The sequence below is a fragment of the Schistocerca gregaria genome, chromosome X (genome assembly GCF_023897955.1).
Source record: "Schistocerca gregaria isolate iqSchGreg1 chromosome X, iqSchGreg1.2, whole genome shotgun sequence".
Classification (NCBI taxonomy): domain Eukaryota; kingdom Metazoa; phylum Arthropoda; class Insecta; order Orthoptera; family Acrididae; genus Schistocerca; species Schistocerca gregaria.
The window spans coordinates 769,587,692-769,608,632 of record NC_064931.1 but is presented as its reverse complement, the minus strand read 5'-3'; the positions used below and the strand labels follow the sequence as shown (position 1 = coordinate 769,608,632).

General features: G+C 44.7%; 1 protein-coding gene across 2 annotated transcripts in view; it reads left to right on the top strand.

Moving 5' to 3' along the window:
* Positions 1-13,365, top strand: part of LOC126298755 (ADP-ribosylation factor-like protein 6) — a 107,714-nt gene extending 94,349 nt beyond the window's left edge. For both annotated transcript variants that reach the window (XM_049990202.1, XM_049990201.1), the window contains exon 4: positions 12,910-13,365. In XM_049990202.1, coding sequence (XP_049846159.1) covers positions 12,910-13,301 — 392 coding nt within the window. In that variant the 3' untranslated portion in view covers positions 13,302-13,365. The remainder of the gene's footprint in view (positions 1-12,909) is intronic.
* The last annotated feature ends 7,576 nt before the right edge of the window (positions 13,366-20,941 follow it).

Genomic DNA, 20,941 nt, shown 5'->3' with positions numbered 1-20,941 from the left:
TTTATCAAAGTCGGAAACGTGATGGTACGCATTTCTCCTTCTTACACGAGGCATCACGACAATCTTTCAGCACGCAACGCCGGTCAACTGCTGTTTGTGTATGAGAAATCAGTTGGAAACTTTCCACCTTCGTGGTATAGCAATTTTAATGGCCAGTAGTGTGGTTCCTTAATATTGTGAGCAATCGCATTTCTTTATCGTCAGAGTATAAGTACACACTATCTGATCAAAAATATCAGGGCACCCCTATGTAATGCGGAATTGACCTCACATGTTGCGAGAGGCGGACCCGCCAGTATAAAAGAAGGAGGGGAGTATTGTGCTGTCAGTAGAGAAGCATTAAACAACAGAATCGGTCTGTCAAGAGAGCTCAGTGACTTCAAACTTTGACCAGTCATCGAGTTTCACCTGTGTTAGAAATCCATGAGGGACATTTCAACCCTTCTAATGCTGCCCAGGTCGACTTTGGAGATGTGACTGTTAAGTGGAAACGCGAAGGAACAACCACAGCTTGATCTAGACCAGGCAGGTCTCATGTACTGACGGACAGGAATCGTCAAGCATTGTGGAGAGTGGTTGTAAAAAGTCGCATGAAATCACAGCTAGAAGTCGTTCTGAGCTCTATCGTGCTAGCTAGCACAATGACTGTGCGTAGGGAGCTAAAAAGAATGGGTACTACGTTCGACCAGCTTCTCAGAAGCCACACAGTTCTGTAATCAGTGCTAACGGACGGCTGAGGTGGTGCAAAAAGCGACTCCACTGGACAGTATGTCTGGAAACAAGTCATTTGAAGTGATGAATCACGCTATATCCTATGGAAATCCGAAGAAATGATCTGTGCTTGTCGAAAGCCTGGAGAACTTCACCTGCTACTACATGTAGCGCTAACAGTGGAGTATGGAGCATAGGGGTGTTACGTTATAGGGATGCTTTTCTTCTTTAGGGTGTGGACGCCTTATCGCACTTAAGGAAATACGTAATGCTGGAGAATATGAGCACATTTTACAGCGCTGTGTACTGCACACAGTAGAGGAACAGTTCGGAGACGATGATTGATTGTATGAGTGTGACACTGCACCCTCTCATAAAGCAGTATCACAGAGGCAATGGATTTAGGATAAAAACATGAAAAGGACTGGCCTGCCTAGAGTCCCTATCTGACTCAAATGGAATACCTTTGGGATGAAGTAGAACATCGACTTCACTCGAAAACCCAGCGTCAACATCACTCACGTCTTTAGTTTTATCTCTTGAGGAACAACGGGCAGCCATTCCTCGACAGACATTCAGACACCTCATTAAAAATGTCCCCAGCAGACTTCAAGCAGTCATAAAGGTAGATGGTAGACACACTCCACATTAATGTCCATTAATAAGTGTCCGGACATTTTTGGTCAGACAGGGAATTTGAAACCCCGAAGTCATGACATGTACAGCAACAAATGGTTCAAATGGCTCTGAGCACTATGGGATTTAACATCTGAGGTCATCAGTCCCCTAGAACTTAGAACTACTTAAACCTAACTAACCTAAGGACATCACACACATCCATGCCCGTGGCAGGATTCGAACCTGCGACCGTAGCAGTCGCGCAGTTCCGGACTGAAGCGTCTAGAACCGCTCGGCCACATCGGTCGGCGTGAAATAAGACTTGTGAAAAGAATGTAGCGTATGAAAAGTTGTAAATAATTGGTACCATAATGAATTTAATTCACTATCTCAGTACGTTTACTTAAAGAAGTTTCAAGTCTTCTGTAAATACAAGCCAGAGGAAGAGTGATTCGAAAGAAAGAGAAACCGCCCAAAGTCGAATCGACATACAGGATTAACCCCAACACTACCGACAAACTTTCGGAAATTGTTCAGGGATATATTCTGAGTATTTTGGCATGAGGAACAAGGAGACTCCGTTGTTTCGTTAGAGAGTAATCGTTTGATTTCTTACCACCATGTATCTTTGTATGTGTAAAGCACTGAAAATATCTGCACAACACTGCAAATGTTGACTGTCTCCATTGTGTGTTGTATTTGGAAACAAACTTGTTCAATTCACTCACGATACTTGCTGTTGACAACAGTTACGCACATTTTACTCTGCGTGCATTACTGCTCGAGTATGTGTCGAGTTTGTTTTACTGGCGAGTTACTTGTGCCTTTACAATTATGAACAGTAGTACGGATAGGTTTACTTAGAAGGGTTGTGAAAGTTGCAAAAGCAAAAGTACTGTGACCTGCTGTCGATGCGGGAAATGTTCAGCATAACGTCGTTATGCCGCTCTTCCGTTTGAACCTGTCTATACTGCTTCGTGTATCGGTCTTAACGTATAACTAAAACTGCCAGGAAAACAAACCCGAGACAAAACTGAGCAGTACTAAATGCAAGTTTGAGGGCTAAGAGTGAAGTGGGAGCGATTAACGTGAGTCAATGGGACAAGTTTGTTTCGAAACAATATACTGTTCATGCCATCTATATTTGTACTGTAGTGCAGATATTTTTAGTCCAATAAACCGAGATGAGAAATCAAACAAAATGAATTACTTTGTAAATAGCGACCGGATACCTAGGGTCCTCGTACCAAAACACTCAGAAAATATTTTTGAACCGTTTCCGAAATTTTCTCGGTGGGGTTCACTTTGTACTAGGTCTATGTTTCAGCTTTACCACTGCCAGATCGCTAACATTTTTCTCAACCTATCCGATTTAGAAGCAAAATACTGTGTTGGCAATATATTTGCAGAAATTAAATCAACGTCCAGCTCTTCAATAGTACTAGGCAGGGTCTTATCTCCTGTCGCCTTGGGCATGCGTGGTAAGAATTAAGGTTTATAGATTGGTCTTACTCGATGTGTAAGTGTTGCGCAATAGCGCATAGACCATTGTGCTCACTGAATTCGCAGTGTAGTATTGTGTTTTCAGAAATGAACGAAAGCGAGAAGTAACAATATGTCAGCGGTCTCGTCGAGACTTGGATCGCTTCTCTCGAATGGCACCAAGGACTAAAGAGACGACTGAGATCTACTTCAAGACATAGACGCGGAATCGGATCATAGGGCAATGTTTATATTACCTCATCACCTTTCTGCCCAAGCTGTTGTGATGAAATTTTTTTCATCTCCGGGATTCGAAATGGCGCCCTGGGGCTCTGATCTAGTAGATGGCCAAAATTACCCTTCAGACGCCTTTTAACGTTAAGATTCACAGGCGTAACTGGTACACTAAATATTCTAAAATCAGTCTGGATAGCACCTTGGTATACAGGAAACACTTAAAACTGCAGCAGCAAATGTACTAAGTCTCTACCCCATAATACAAAAAATTTCTGCAACAATGTGCAGTGCTTCAACCGTGACGTACAAATACCTATATTTGGATCTGGTTTTCATGACAGCTGAGTCATTTGTGTTACAATATGGTTGAACAACTCCCAAGTCTAACTTAGAGTCTACCACCTCAACGATGTTGTTCTGGTCTCCAATCCGAAGAATGGTTTGTTGCAGCTCTCCACATTATTCTGTCCTGTACCTGCCTCTTCAACTTACATTCATTTTAATCCGCTTTTTGTATTCATCCCTTAGTCTTTGTCTATAACGTTTACCCCCTCTCATTTCCTTCCACTACCAAACTGGCAATTTTCTGATGTCTCAGAATTTGTCCTATCAACCGATCCCTTTTTTTAGTCAAACTGTACCATAAATTTCTTTTTTCTCGACTTAAGATTCAATACCACCTCGTCAGTTACTCGATCTACCCTTCTAATATTCAACATTTCTCTGTAGCGCTACATTTCAAAAGCATCTATTCTCTTCTTGTTTGAACTGCTTATCGTCAATGTTTCACACCGTACAAGGCTACACTCCAAACAAATACCCTCGGAAAAGACTCCTAACACTTAAATTTGTGTTAGATACCAATAAATTTACATTTTCCAGTCCGCCTGCTTAGCTGAGTGGTTAGCCGGCACGGTAGCTCAGCGTGTTCGGTCAAAGAGCTGACTGCCCTGTGTAATAAAAAAACTGAGTGAAAAGATCAACAACTAGCTTCGACGGATGTCATGTGACTTCCGCTACGACGAAATGCAACGAACCATAACGAACAAAATGAGACAAAAAAAGTGGTTACTTGCTTGCCTACCATGCAGCGGGCCCGGGTTCGATTCCCGTCCGGGTTGGAGGTTTTCTCCTCTCGTGGACTGGTTGTTGTGTTGTCCTCGCCATCATTTCATCCTGATCGCCGGCACACGAGTCGCCCAATGTGGCGTCGACTGAAATAAGACTCGCACTCGGTGGTCCAACTTCACCGGATGGGTCCTCCTGGTCGGCAATGCCATACAATCATTTATTTTTTTTCTCTTTACCAGATAAGCTTTTCGTGCCATTGTCAGTCTGCATTTTATATCCTCTCTGCTTCGGCCAACGTCTGTGATTTTCCTGCCCAAATAGCAAAACTCGTCTACTACTTTTGGCGTCTTAATTCCTTAGCTTATTTCTTCAGCATCACCAAATTTGTTTCGACTACATTCGGCTACCTTTGTTTTACTTTGTTACGGTTCGTCTTATACCCCCTTTTCAAGACACTGTCTATTCCGTACAACTGTTCTTCCAACTCCTCAGCCGTCTCTGACAGAATTACAAGGTCATCGGCAAACCTTAAAGTTTTTATTTCTTCTCCTTGAACTTTAATTCCTTCTCTACATTTGTCCTTGGTTTTTTTCACTGCTTTCTCAGTGTACAGACTGAATAACGCTTGGGTTATGCTGCACCCCTGTCTCATTCCCTTCTCAACTGCTGCTTAACTTTCATGTCCTTCGCCTCTTATAACTGCTGTCTAGTTTCTGTACAAGTTGCAAATAACCTTTCGCTTCCTATATTTTACCCCTGCTACCTTCAGAATTTCAAGGCGTGTATTCGACTCAACATTGTGAAAAACTTGCTCTAAATCTACAAATGCTATAGACGTAGGATTGCTTTTCTTCAGTCTTTGTTCTAAGAGAAGTCGAAGGTCAGTACTGCCTCGCGTGTTCCTGCATGTCTCCGGAACCCAAACTGAACTTGCGCGAGGTTGGCTTCGACGGCTTCTTCCAATCTTCTATAAATAATTCGTCCCAGCATGTTGTATGCATGACTTACTAAACTGATGGTTTGGGTCACATTCACACTTGCCAGCATCTGCCTTCTTCGGGATTCGGATTATTACATTCTTCTTGAAGTGTGAGGGTATTTCGCCTGTCTCATGTGTCTTGCACACCAGGTGGAATAGTTTTGTCGTGGTTTGCTCTCCCGAGGTCCTAAGTGTTTCTGAGGGAATGTCGTCTACTTTGGGAGCTTTTGTCGACTTATGACTTTTGGGGCTATGTCAAATTCTTCTCGTAGAACCGTTTCTCCCATCTCATCTTCATCTACTTCATCTTCTCTATCTATAATACTATCTTCAAGTTTGTTTCCCTTATTTGGATCTATACATTCCTCCCACCTTTCAACTTTCCAGTTTTTTCTTAGTACTATTTTGCCATCTGAGCTCCTGATATTCATGCAGCTTCTTCAGTTTTCTTCAAAGATTTCTTTAGTTTTCCTGAAGGCAGCATCTAATTCCAACCTAATTATTTATGCTTCTACGTTTTTGCTTTTCTCGTCTAGTCATTCTAGCTTTGCCGTTTTGTACTTCCTGTTTGTCTCATTGTCTTAACATCTCTCTTTCCTTTTGACTCCATTTGGTGGATTCGTCAGTTAGCTTCAACATCTTGTGCTTTAGCCAAGATTTCTACTGAGCTTTGCCTTCTTTGCTTATCTGATTCTATGCTGTCTCCACTATTTCAACTTTCACAGTTAGGCATTTGTCTTTTATAGTATTTCTTTCCCTTGCTTCAATCAGTCGTTGTCTAAACTTCTCCTAGAAATCTCTTTTACCTCTAATTCTTTCCATCTGCCCATGTCTCACCTGCTTAATTTCCTCCATTTTTGCAATCTCATCTGTTTTTAATCTGCAATTAATAACCAATAAATTATTGGCAGTCCCTGTCCCTGAAAATGTTTTGCAGTTTCCAATCTGGTTTCGAAGCCTCTGTCTTCCCATTACGTAACCTGTTTCAAACCCGGCTGTGTCTTTAGGTATCTTCCACGTGTACAAACTTCCTTCATGGTTTTAATGCAAGTATTAGTCACGAGTAAACCGTGCTCTACGCAAAATTCTGTAAGGTTTCTTCCTCTTTCATTCGTTGTCCCTATTCCATGTTCTCCTAGTAGTTTTCTTTCTCTTCCTCTTCCTGCTATCGAATCACAAAGACATTTTCGCTGCTCCTAACCAGATGAATAATTTATATTATCCGATCATACACTGATTCAATTTCTTCATCATCTGCGGAGCTAGTTGCTACATAAACTTGTGATGTTGTTATGAGTGTTCACTTGGTGCCTTCTTTGGCGAAGATAATGCGTTCACTGTCTTATTCACAGACGCTTGCTTGCATTCCTACTTTCTTATTCATTATTAGATCCACTCCTTCATTACCCCTATTTGGTTTTGTGTTTATATCCCTGCAATGACCTGATCAGGAGTTCTGTGCTTCCTGCCATCGCACTTCACTAATTCCCACTATGTCTATCTTCAGTCTGCCAATTTCAGTTTTGAAATTGTTTTGCCCACCTAAACGGTTAAGGGATGTAACATTCCACGCTCCTACCAGTAGAATGTTGTTTTGTTTTTTCTGACTACATCATCTTGCTGAGTACTTTCCGCCTGGAGATCCAAATGGTGGACTATTTTACCTCCGTGATATTTTGCCCAAGAGCATACCGTCATCAATTTGCGATACAGTAGAGTTTCATGCCCTAGGGAATTATAACGATTATAGTTTTCTTCTGCCTTTAGCCGTTTGCAGGATCTGCATAAGAAGGCCCTGTTGGCTACTGTTCCAAGGCCATATCAGTCGATTACCGACACTTTTGTACTGCAACCACTGAAAAGGCTGCTGTCCCTCTTCAGGAACCACACGTTTTTCTGGCCTCTCAACAGATACCGCTCTGTTGTTTTTGCACCTATGGTAAACAATCTCTATCGCTGAGGCACACAAGCCGCCCCATCTCGACAAGGTCCTAGGTTCATGAGAGTCCCAACTCAGCTGCATTGTGCAAATGATCTCTGGTGTAACTAAGTATGTTTTCTCGCTGTAATAATTTATGGTATTCTTTTCATGTTTGCGGCTGGATTCTAAGATCAACTTACAACAATATTTCAGGATTCACCTCATTATCACAAATCTAAACAAGTGTACATTCGTCCGTTTAGCAAGGTTAGGACGCTGTTAAAGATAGTATGAGGCTGAGATGGTCTGGTGTCACTACAGGAAAGCTTATGTAGGCCAGACTGTTCACATTATCCACGACAGGCCTGTGGAACATGACCGCCACACTAGGTTGCAACAATCGGAATAATACGAAGCGACGAGGCACTGCTTGATCGAGGGACACTACGTGAAATATGAGGAGACACAGGTAGCTGCTGCTACATCCCGCTATTGGGACTGTGAACTTAAAGAAGCGATTAAAATTAGTAATAATCGTATTAACAGAATAATGGCTTCAGCTTAAGCAAGAAATGAAACCCTGTATTAACCTGATTTTTAAAAAATTACTTGGGCTCAGCTGCGAAATAATTTTGATAACAATTTTCGATAACGATAAGCTATCACGTGGAGGCATTGCATGTTTTTCATTAGGTTAGGGCAGCACAAAAGCTTCAGCATGCTGTATAAGGTGGCCCGCTTTGGCGTTGGCATCGTTTCGGATGGACACTAAAGATGGCGGCCAAGTGGATACCCGAAATATTATGTCAAGTTGATACTAGGACCCGGTAGCAAGGCTCAGAAGAACATTATAATGCGACTAACACCGTTCTGTCCTGAGCAATTTCATTCCTCCGCCACTCTGGGCGAAAAATGGACTGACCTTGGAGTACAACCAAAAAATCAGCAAACTGTGCCAGTTGATCCATTGATCCATGGTTTCCCTCCTCCCCCCCCCCCCTTGCCACCCCCCTCTCCCCCCATGCCATCCGCCCATCCTCTGCTCACCAGGATACAGAGTGCTCAGAATCTAGCTGTGACCCGTCTAAATCTTCAGTAAATGTAGGTCCGAAATTCTGGCCTCAGTTTGTCTCCAGGAAACAGGAGGGTGCGTCAGATGATAATCTATCTAAAACAACTTGGATAATGGGGAAAGGACATGGAATGAACCGTAGTTCTATACTGATGTTGAGTGGGACGGAATGTCCAAACCCTGATGGTAGTGCTTACAGCGAAATGATCTCCATATTGTTGTAAGAGTTGCCTTCTGAGAGTTTGGTAGGGAGGGGATGATTTCTTCACGACAATTGTGGAACTCGCCGGTGGCTGCAAAGCATAAATAATGTTGATATTTTATAATAATTTAATGTTTTAGTTATCTTTGCAGACCAAAATGTTCTCACTACAGCAATGTACAGATAGGGCAATATCGTGATTTGTAAGAAAAGTTCTACAAGTACTACAACGATGTGATCTTCATGGCGGACAATAGCACTTAGTTGGTGTTTGTGGAGAGCAGTAGTTGTGCTTTTTATACACTCCTGGAAATTGAAATAAGAACACCGTGCATTCATTGTCCCAGGAAGGGGAAACTTTATTGACACATTCCTGGGGTCAGATACATCACATGATCACACTGACAGAACCACAGGCACATAGACACAGGCAACAGAGCATGCACAATGTCGGCACTAGTACAGTGTATATCCACCTTTCGCAGCAATGCAGGCTGCTATTCTCCCATGGAGACGATAGTAGAGATGCTGGATGTAGTCCTGTGGAACGGCTTGCCATGCCATTTCCACCTGGCGCCTCAGTTGGACCAGCGTTCGTGCTGGACGTGCAGACCGCGTGAGACGACGCTTCATCCAGTCCCAAACATGCTCAATGGGGGACAGATCCGGAGATCTTGCTGGCCAGGGTAGTTGACTTACACCTTCTAGAGCACGTTGGGTGGCACGGGATACATGCGGACGTGTGTCCTATTGGAACAGCAAGTTCCCTTGCCGGTCTAGGAATGGTAGAACGATGGGTTCGATGACGGTTTGGATGTACCGTGCACTATTCAGTGTCCCCTCGACGATCACCAGAGGTGTACGGCCAGTGTAGGAGATCGCTCCCCACACCATGATGCCGGGTGTTGGCCCTGTGTGCCTCGGTCGTATGCAGTCCTGATTGTGGCGCTCACCTGCACGGCGCCAAACACGCATACGACCATCATTGGCACCAAGGCAGAAGCGACTCTCATCGCTGAAGACGACACGTCTCCATTCGTCCCTCCATTCACGCCTGTCGCGACACCACTGGAGGCGGGCTGCACGATGTTGGGGCGTGAGCGGAAGACGGCCTAACGGTGTGCGGGACCGTAGCCCGGCTTCATGGAGACGGTTGCGAATGGTCCTCGCCGATACCCCAGGAGCAACAGTGTCCCTAATTTGCTGGGAAGTGGCGGTGCGGTCCCCTACGGCACTGCGTAGGATCCTACGGTATTGGCGTGCATCTGTGCGTCGCTGCCGTCCGGTCCCAGGTCGACGGGCACGTGCACCTTCCGCCGACCACTGGCGACAACATCGATGTACTGTGGAGACCTCACGCCCCACGTGTTGAGCAATTCGGCGGTACGTCCACCCGGCCTCCCGCATGCCCACTATACGCCCTCGCTCAAAGTCCGTCAACTGCACATACGGTTCACGTCCACGCTGTCGCGGCATGCTACCAGTGTTAAAGACTGCGATGGAGCTCCGTATGCCACGGCAAACTGGCTGACACTGACGGCGGTGGTGCACAAATGCTGCGCAGCTAGCGCCATCCGACGGCCAACACCGCGGTTCCTGGTGTGTCCGCTGTGGCGTGCGTGTGATCGTTGCTTGTACAGCCCTCTCGCAGTGTCCGGAGCAAGTATGGTGGGTCTGACACACCGGTGTCAATGTGTTCTTTTTTCCATTTCCAGGAGTGTATATTTAATTGGATGTAACAGACATTTTCTAATCCAATAATGCACCATAATTAACCTAAGGAAGTCGACCATGCCACAAGTGACAGACCATCATGTCATATTCGGGTAATTTCCTGTATATTTGTGATGTCAATACACTTCGCATCCAACTAAAGTATAAGGTATTTTCCATGTTGCTTGTAATACAATAGCCGGCCGCGGTGGCCGAGCAGTCCGGGAGCCACGCGGCTGCTACGGTCGCAAGTTCGAATCCTGCCTCGGGCATGGATGTGTGTGATGTCCTTAGGTTAGTTAGGTTTAAGTACACTGCTGGCCATTAAAATTGATACACCACGAAGGTGACATGCTACAGAGGCGAAATTTAACCGATAGGAAGAAGATGCTGTGATATGCATATGATTAGCTTTTCAGAGCATTCACACTAGGTTGCCACCGGTCGCGACATCTAAAACGTGCTGACACGAGGAAAGTTTCCAACGGATTTCTCATACACAAACAGCAGTTGACCGGCGTTGCCTGGTGAAACGTTGTTGTGATGCCTCGTGGAAGGAGGAGAAATGCTTACCATCACGTTTCCGACTTTGATAAAGGTCGGATTGTAGCCTATCGCGATTGCGGTTTATCGTATCGCGACATTGCTGCTGACGTTGGTCGAGATCCAACGACTCTTAGCGGAATATGGAATCGTTGGGTTCAGGAGGGTAATATGGAACGCTGTGCTGGAACCCAACGGCCTCGTATCATTGACAATCGAAATGACAGGCATCTTATCCGCATGGCTGTAACGGATCGTGCAGCCACGTCTGCATCCCTGAGTCAACAGATGGGGACGTTTGCAAGACAACAACCATCTGCACGAACAGTTCGACGACGTTTGCAGCAGCATGGACTATGAGCTCGGACACCATGGCTGCGGTTACCCTTGACGCTGCATCACAGACAGGAGCGCCTGCGATGGTGTACTCAACGACGAACCTGGGTGCACGAATGGCAAAACGTCATTATTTCGGATGAATCAAGGTTCTGTTTACAGCATCATGATGGTCGCATCCGTGTTTGGCGACATGGCGGTGAACGCTTATTGGAAGCGTGTATTCGTCATCGCCATACTGGCGTATCACCCGGCGTGATGATATGGGGTGCCATTGGTTACACGTCTCGGTCACCGCTTGTTCACATTGGCGGATCTTTGAACAGTGGACCTTACATTTCAGATGTGTTACTGCCCGTGGCTCTACCCTTCATTCGATCCATGCGAAACCGTACATTTCAGCAGGATAATCCACGACCGCGTGTTGCAAGTCCTGTACGGGCCTTTCTGGATACAGAAAATGTTCGACTGCTGCCCTGGCCAGCACATTTTCCAGATCTCTCACCAACTGAGGCCGAGCAACTGGCTCGTCACAATACGCCAGTCACTACTCTTGATGAACTGTGGTATCGTGTTGAAGCTGCATGGGCAGCTGTACCTGTACACGCATCCAAGTCTCGCTGTTCTAGGCGCGCAGTCCGGAACCGTGCGACTGCTACGGTCGCAGGTTCGAATCCTGCCTTGGGCATGGATGTGTGTAATGTCCTTAGGTTAGTTAGGTTTAAGTAGTCCTAAGTTCTAGGGGACTGATGACCACAGCAGTTTAGTCCCATAGTGCTCAGAGCCATTTTTGAACGCCATCCAAGCTCTGTTTGACTGAATCCCCAGGCGTATCAAGGCCGTTATTACGGCCAGAGGTGGTTGTTCTGGATATTGATATCTCAAGATCTATGCACTCAAATTGAGTGAAAATGTAATCACATGTCAGTTCTAGTATAATATATTTGTCCAATGAATACCCGTTTATCATTTGTATTTCTTCTTGGTGTAGCAGTTTTAATGGCCACTTGTGTACTTCTAAGTCGAGGGGACTGATGACCTCAGATGTTAAGTCCCATAGTGCTCAGACCCATTTTTGTAATATAATACTACACTCCTGGAAATGGAAAAAAAGGACACATTGACACCGGTGTGTCAGACCCACCATACTTGCTCTGGTGAAAGCATATTGGAAGCGTGTATTCGTCATCTCCATACTGGCGTATCACCCGTCGTGATGGTACGGGGTGCCATTGGTTACACGTCTCGGTCGCCTCTTGTTCGCATTGACGGCACTTTGAACAGTGTATGTTACATTTCATATACGACCCATGGCTCTACCCATCATTCGATCCCTGCGAAACCCTACATTTCAGCAGGATAATGCGCGATCGCATGTTGCCGGCCTTGTACGGGCCTCTTTGGATACAGAAAATGTTCCGAGCGGTCTAAGGCGCTGCGGTCATGGACTGTGCAGCTGGGCCTGGCGGAGGTTCGAGTCCTCCCTCGGGCATGGGTGTGTGTGTGTTTATGCTTAAGATAATTTAAGTTAAGTAGTGTGTAAGCTTAGGGACTGATGACCTTAGCAGCTAAGTCCCATAAGATTTCACACACATTTGAACATTTTGAACAGAAAATGTTCGACTGCTGCCCTGGCCAGCGCATTCTCCAGGTCTCTCCCCAATTGAAAACGCCTGGTCAATGGTGCCTGAGCAACTAGCTCGTTACAATACGCCAGTCACTACTTTTGATGAACTGTGGTATCGTGTTGAAGCTCCATGGGCAGCTGTACCTCTACACGCCATCCAAGCTCTGTTTCACTCAATGCCCAGGCGTATCAAGGCCGTTATTGCGGCCAGAGTTGGTTTTTCTGGGTACTGATTTCTCAGGATCTATTCACCCAAATTGCGTGAAAATACGTAGTTACATATTTGAAATTATTGCTGACTCTGAAGATTTTATCATCAATCTGGGCCAGTATTGTTCTAAGTATTGCACCGTTACGCGACTTTGGTGGTCGTCCCTGTAAGTGGCTGTCGTTGCAGACCAGAACGTGGCGTTCACGGCGGTGGACATGTCGGGGCACGGGCGCTACCGCGACCTGTGGGAGCACTACTACAAGGACTGCCACGGCGTCATCTTCGTGGTGGACAGCAGCGACCGGCTCCGGCTGGTGGTGGTACGCGAGGAGCTGGACCTGCTGCTGCAGCACCCGGACGTCGTGGGCCGCCGCCTGCCCATCCTCTTCTTCGCCAACAAGACCGACGTGCGCGAGGCCCTCTCCAGCGTCAAGATCGCCATCGCCCTCGGTCTCGAGCGCATCCTGGACAAGCCGTGGCACATCTGCGCCAGCAACGCCCTCACTGGCGAGGGGCTGCAGGAGGGCGTCGAGTGGCTGACGAAGCAGGTCAGGGAGGTGGTCGAGAGCAAGTCGTGAACCAGGGTTCCAGTGTCACAGTCTTCACATTCCGTCCAGTCAAAGTCTGATTATTAAATGTAAAATTGCCTCAATAAAGCAAACTCTAAAATAAAACACGGTGCTCATACATATGACCACTCTACACAAACAATTACATCCCCTTCCCTTATACAGACGTGGAATACTGTTATTCCACGTATGTGTCGTAAATTTCGTGATTCTTAAAATGCAGGCTACATTTATGTCAATTCTTTCCACTGTTATCTGACCAACAGAGCAGGCGATTTCGGCGATATTATGTTTGTCGCAGTTGAGCGCCCCACAAACCAAACATCATCATCATCATCATGTATGAATCATTTGTAAGCATATTTCTCCGTCGCTGACATAGAAGACCGCAAATCTTCTTTCCTTCCTGCCTGGGCAAGCTGTGCAGTAAAGCTCACTGGGACAGGGTAAATGCTAGCTACAGTGAAGTCGAAATTCGATTGTAATATTGGCATTTTAATCTGATATCCCCCATAACTGACAAAATTTACAAAAAAAAGTGAATTTCTTTGTCCACCCACACACTCCTGAGACTGGCACATTAACAATTCACAATTACGCGCCCCTATTACCGGCAGCTGCGTTGATAAATACTCGGCACCTCGCAAGGATAACTACCAGATCTAGAATATTAGGTAAGTTGTTGGAAGTGGTTAAGCGTTGGTGAAAATCTCGCTTCTGAGCACACAAAGAACTCTAACAGCAGAACTCTGCACGGAACACAAGGCGCCGTCTCCAAGTCAGTACCGCTCGATGGCTGAAGGTGAAGTCCACTCTCTCCACGATTCTCCCGTCTCCCACGAGTACGAAAACGCGGCGGAAGAATACTCAGTTTCGGCCAATGTCGAACGCTCTATCATCGCCGAAATCCCTCCGACGGCATTTCTGGGATCTACCCAAAGATCGAGTAGGTCATAACGCCCCTAGGCAAACTAAATTTCCGTCTTCGCCACGTGTTGCCCAGCACAGGTGGCTCCGGATGCCGGGCTATCCCCAAAAGCGCCGTATTGTCCCGCTACCTGCCGCCCACGGCGGCCCGGCGAGCTACGGCCAGCTACAGACTTTATATTCCACAATTCTCAACTGCCGACACTTTTCACCAGGGCTTTAAGTTAGTGGCTCAATCATGCAGACATGCAGGGAATACTGCTCGAGAGTGCCTCATATTTATCATAATTCAATAGAATCATGATCTGATGCCTTCGCCAGTCCCTTTACTATTGATACTAATGTTGGTAAGCTAACGTGTAAGTGCCCATGTCCTGGCACCTTACACATTCCCTTGTTGCTTCATGTAACACCATATGTGTGATTAGCCCTCGGGTGCATAACACGAGTCTCTTGAACCTGGAACCTCTCATTTGTTCAACAGTCGAGCGGTTCCAGACTGTAGCGCCTAGAACCGCTCGACCACCCCAGCCGGCGGCTTTTAGGTGGTTTCCCACATCCAACTAAGTGAATACTGGCCTGGTATCTAAGTCCTGCCTCAGTTACACGTTTCGCAAATGTTTAGAAACTTTTCCCTGACTTTTGCATTAATTACACTACACACAGACCTGGGAGGGGGGGGGGGGGGTACCGGGGAGGTGACAGGAAGGGCATGCGGTCGTAAATAACCATTTAGACTGTGCGTCGATGTGAGACAAACGTATAAGAAAATGAAGAAGTACTCCATGGAAACACAACCGACTTTCTTGGGAAAATGCATTATCTGATGCAAATCAAATTTATTATAATTATTTTTCTTTATTAATACTGTAATTCTACATATCTGATGCATGACAGGGTTCTTTAAGACCCATTAGCAAACAAGTCGTGTTTCGAATAGTTCATTTATAGTGAATATGAAAGGCCTTTTATGTTGTCAAGACTAGTGACAACAATCAGAGGAGCAGCACAGCTACACTCAGTTTTGAGAAATCAGAAATACTGCAAAAATTACAAGCGAGTATTCTATTGACAGGTAATTGTGTTTATTTACACCTAGATACTATCAGATGAGTATATGTTTAGTTTCATAAGCAGAATAATTATGCTAGGCACATTTCTCCTTACTTTTAGCGTGAATACCTGTGGGAAGCAAAAACATGATCTGAAATTAGCACAAGTGATCGAAATTTTGAATTAACGTTTTCTGAATAGATTGAAGATGAAGCCTTCTTTTATCAAGAAGATAGCAGCTACTCACATTGTACGTGTTTAAATTCTGTAAACGTTCTACCAGGTGAGCTCGGAAGAGAATAGATTAGTGCTGGGCTGGTGTGCTAGTCGGTATGTCAACAGGCCTCAGAATGAGGTAGACGGAAACGCACACACTGCTATGCTACTTAACAAGTCACTGTGAGGTAACGCTAAGTAACTTCACTGCCTGAGTGTCAGTACAAAACCAAACCTAGACAGAAAAGAACCGAGTTCATCGATCCAGAGTTATTACTGAATTACCACAGTGAGGCAAGGAGCACTGACAGGTCCGGTAAATGAGAATAAATGCACCCATACACTCAGAGCCGCCCCATTTTACGTGCGGACTTGGCCCGTTAAATAGAGAGGCTTTGAGACCTCAAGAACAATCTCTATCACGCTGCCATTCTGTCTGTGTTGCTAGAACCAGAGACGGACAGTCTGTTAAGTCTCAGTGAAACCACGATAAGCTGACCGGTGATGGTCAGAGAGCTGCTTGCTTGCTGACTTCAACACCGAGATGCAACAAAAAAAAAAAAAATGGTACAAATGGCTCTGAGCACTATGGGCCCAACTTCTGAGGTCCTCAGTGGCCTAGAACTTAGAACTACTTAAGCCGAACCAACCTAAGGACATCACACACATCCATGCCCGAGGCAGGATTCGAACCTGCGACCGTAGCGGTCTCGCGGCTCCAGACTGTAGCGCCTAGAACCGCACGGCCACTCCGGCTGGCGCTACCAAACTTATACACACCAGAGTCATGGTCTACTGATGCTGTTTACTGCGTCATCGCTGATGAGAAGACTGGTGAGTGTCAAGCCTATTCCACTACTGAGTCATCAAGAATGATATGCAGGCTGCCATCTTCGCACTGACCAGGCTAGGCGAATCGGTGTAGTCTGCTGGCTGACTCATAGCATCTGCTGCAGTCTTGGTCGTTCCTTGGTGGTTGACCAGGGCCTAATCTTCATGGCAACCAACGTCTCGGAACACCACAGTCGGTAGTCTCCACCTGAGGGCACGACGGGCTGTCTTTGAGAGCACCGAGGTGGGAGCTCTGCTGAGTCACCATGGAATGTCTGGGCTGGCAGCACCTTCATCGCCTTGCCGTCGTCAATGGCACTCTGATCTACAGCAGTGACATCACGATTTGCTGACGAGGTGTCGACACTCCTTCGCGGTATGTGTGTCTACACCCGGCCACCAACTGCAGCTCTGAAGACACTCATACCCGTATACACTTTGCACAATAAATAAATGCTATTATAGAAACCATTGTATCACTGACGCCTGTGTGGGTGTACAGGAGCACTCACCCTCACCCTAAGCTCGACCATCTGATCACAACATGCCATTAGCCCGCGGGTCGCAACACAGTGATGGTCCATAACGGACCTGAACCTTCTACGATCCCAGGTGAAGCAAGCAGTGAAGAAACAGACGAGACAGGCTAGAAATATGCTGATTTCCTTACCGTTCGTATTGGAATTCTGTAGAGTAAACCACCGCCTCCGTTCAGCAAAATTCGAGTACATAACACAAAATTTCCACTTGATCTGTGAGTAATAATAGATCCTATGGACGTCTCTCTTAATGATGCATGGGGTTACTTTATCTCATAAAGAATGTTAGAAAATAGGGTCATTGCTAGCAGCAAGAACAGCTTTAACACAATGTAATGAATGATTGCTGATATTGGCAGAAACTGAAAATGTGGTAGGCAGAGAACGATTTCACGATAGCTTCACCAACACTAGTTACTAGGCCTCATTTCCAATTAACAGATTTGAAGATGCCAGAAGAGCCTTGAGATTCGACGACAAACTGACCAAAGAGATCAAGAACAAATCACAAATTCGCCAAATTTGGAAAATTTTCATAGGAAACTACCAACAAAGGTTGCATCCTGATTAAATTTTGTCTGCTGGGGTGGTCGAGCGGTTCTAGGAGCTTCAGTCTGGAACCGCGCGACCGCTACGGTCGCAGGTTCGAATCCTTCCTCGGGCATGGATGTGTGTGATGTACTTAGGTTAGTTAGGTTTAAGTAGTTCTAAGTTCTAGGGCACTGATGACCTCAGATGTTGAGTCCTATAGTGCTCAGAGCCATTTGAACCATGCTCTACTGGTATCCAAAACGAACTTTCGAAGAGGGCTGTGACCTTTACAAATCGGAACGTTGGTACCCAGGTGCTCCAAGACGTTTGAACACTGTATCTCCAGAATCAGCCACTAAATAATACTATTATATATAGCCTGTTTAGCCATCGACGTCACATTTTACGACTCGTTAGTGCACTAAAGAATGCTAAAAATCAATACGCAAGTATAGCTTCTAAAAGCACCAAATAAGGTATATTAGCTTCATAACCACTCGGATGAACAAGATGGTCGCTCGGTTTCCTTATCTCAAAGACAATTATGGATGAGGCTCCACACAGAGGAGAGTTAGACGAACGAAATTCGTCCTTTGCACCAAAATAATATCATCTGTACTATTTATCAAAATTTGTAAACATATAACAATACAAAACAATACATGGCACTAGTGACTAACTTACAGGTTAAATTGCACTTTTCATCAACAATATTTCATTCTTAGTACCACACTTTACAGTAATCAAAAAATTATCTATATTATTTACCATACACTGTCATAAACTGTCAGACACTTTAGTCATTTTACACCTAAAAATAACATTGTGGCCTTTGACATACGTGTTGTATGTGTGTGTGCTGCTAATGAAGTTAACTTATATGGACAGAAAATGTGAAGTCATCCACATGAGCAATAAATGGAATCCGCTAAGTTTTGGTTACACAATAAATCACACTAATCTAAAGGCTGTGAGTTCAGCTAAATATTTAGGGATTACAGTTACCAATAGCTTAAACTGGAACAATCACATAGACTATGTTGTGGGGAAAGCCAACCAAAGACTGCGATTTATTGGCAGAACACTTAGAAAATGCAACATGTCTACTAAAGAGACTGCTTAAATTATAATTGTCCGAACTCTTCTGGAGTATTGCTGTGTGGTGTGGGATTCGTATCAAACAGGATTGACCGAGGACATCGATAAAATTCAAAGAAGAGCAGCTCGTTTTGTATTATCGCCAAATAGGGGAGAGAGGGCCACGGATATAATACGCGAATTGTGGTGGCAATCATGAAAACAAAGGCGTTTTTCGTTGTGGCAGGATTTTCTCATGAAATTCAAATCATCAATTTTCTCCTCAGAGTGTGAAAGTATTTTTTGGTGCCAACCTACATAATGTGAAATGATCATCATCACACAATAAGAGAAATCAGCGGTCACACTGATAAACATTTAACTGTGAATTGCAGAGTAGTCATGTCGATGTAGATGTAGCTGTAGATATTTTTGATAAATAATACAGACATTTAAGACGCGAAAATACTGTGAGTGACACCAGTACTGTCAACATCTTTATATCTTTTTGATTAATAATACAAACATCTGAGATATGGGAATAACAGTGTGATAATTGACATAAACATTGTGACTGTATTGCTGATGAAGGTTGTGTATTTTTGATAAATAATTCAGACATTTTAGATATGTAAATATTGTAAGTCACATCGATATCGTCAATTACTTCACATATTTTTGATAAATAATTCAGCTCATTTGGATACTTTTGAATATGGCTCTAATTTACACAATTCAGGTCGTTTGGATACTTTTGAACATGGCACCAGTTTCCACAATTCATGTTGTCCAGCCACTTTTGAGCATGGTTAAGATGGTGGCTCTGAGGTTATATACAAATTAGCTGAATTTTATGAAATAAACTGGATGTACCATGATTTATTGCCACTAAGAGGCAATCTTTTAGCTCTGAACTAAGAGTTACTTATATGCAGAACATTATTTGTTACATCATTAAGTTTGAGGTCTGAACCTGTTAGGCAGTTTTATACGAAAGTGTGAAACATTACTTTACGAGACTGTTTGTCCTATAGCGGGTAATGCATGTATGGTTTTCCCAGCCGACATCCTGCATGTAGCGTTTTTGATTCATAATCAGAACGTCTTCGGTCCCGGGTTAGATCCCCGCCACTGCCTAAATTTTGATAAATAATCAGCATTGGCGGCCGAAGACTTCCGGCATAAGAAGTCAGCCTCATTCTGCCAACGGCCTTGTCAAAGAGGGCGGAGGAGCGGATAGAGGTTCAGGGCACTCTCTTGTCCTAGGGGTGGGAAATTGCCCCTAAAGGCGGAAGAATCAGCAATAATCAACGATATGAGGATGCAGAAGGCAATGGAAACCACTGCATTAAAGACACGTAACTTGTATCCACAGGACATGTGGCCTGTAGTTGAAGAAGTGTCATGATGATCTCTCCATTGGCAAAAGATTCCGGAATAGTCCCCCATTCGGATCTCCAGGAGGGGACTGCCAAGGGGGAGGTTACCATGAGAAAAAGATTGAATAATCAACGAAAGGATAATGTTCTACGAGTCGGGGCGTGAAATGTCAGAAGCTTGAACGTGGAAGGGAAACTAGAAAATCTGAAAAGGGAAATGCAAAGGCTCAATCTAGATATAGTAGGGGTCAGTGAAGTGAAGTGGAAGGAAGACAAGGATTTTTGGTCAGATGAGTATCGGGTAATATTAACAGCATCAGAAAATGGTATAACAGGTGTAGGATTCGTTATTAATAGGAAGGTAGGGCAGAGGGTGTGTTACTGTGAACATTTCAGTGACCGGGTTGTCCTAATCAGAATCGACAGCAGACCAACACCGATAACGATAGTTCAGGTATACATGCCGACGTCGCAAGCTGAAGATGAACAGATAGAGAAAGTGTATGAGGATATTGAAAGGGTAATGCAGTATGTAAAGGGGGACGAAAATCTAATAGTCATAGGCGACTGGAACGCAGTTGTAGGGGAAGGAGTAGAAGAAAAGGTTACAGGAGAATATGGGCTTGGGACAAGGAATGAAAGAGGAGAAAGACTAATTGAGTTCTGTATCAAGTTTCAGCTAGTAATAGCGAATACCCTGTTCAAGAATCACAAGAGGAGGAGGTATACTTGGAAAAGGCCGGGAGATACGGGAAGATTTCAATTAGATTACATCATGGCCAGACAGAGATTCCGAAATCAGATACTGGATTGTAAGGCGTACCCAGGAGCAGAGATAGACTCAGATCACAATATAGTAGTGATGAAGAGTAGGCTAAAGTTCAAGACATTAGTCAGGAAGAATCAATACGCAAAGAAGTGGGATACGGAAGTTCTAAGGAATGACGAGATACGTTTGAAGTTCTCTAACGCTATAGATACAGCAGTAAGGAATATCGCAGTAGGCAGCACAGTTGAAGAGGAATGGACATCTCTAAATAGGGCCATCACAGAAGTTGGGAAGGAAAACATAGGTACAAAGAAGGTAGCTGCGAAG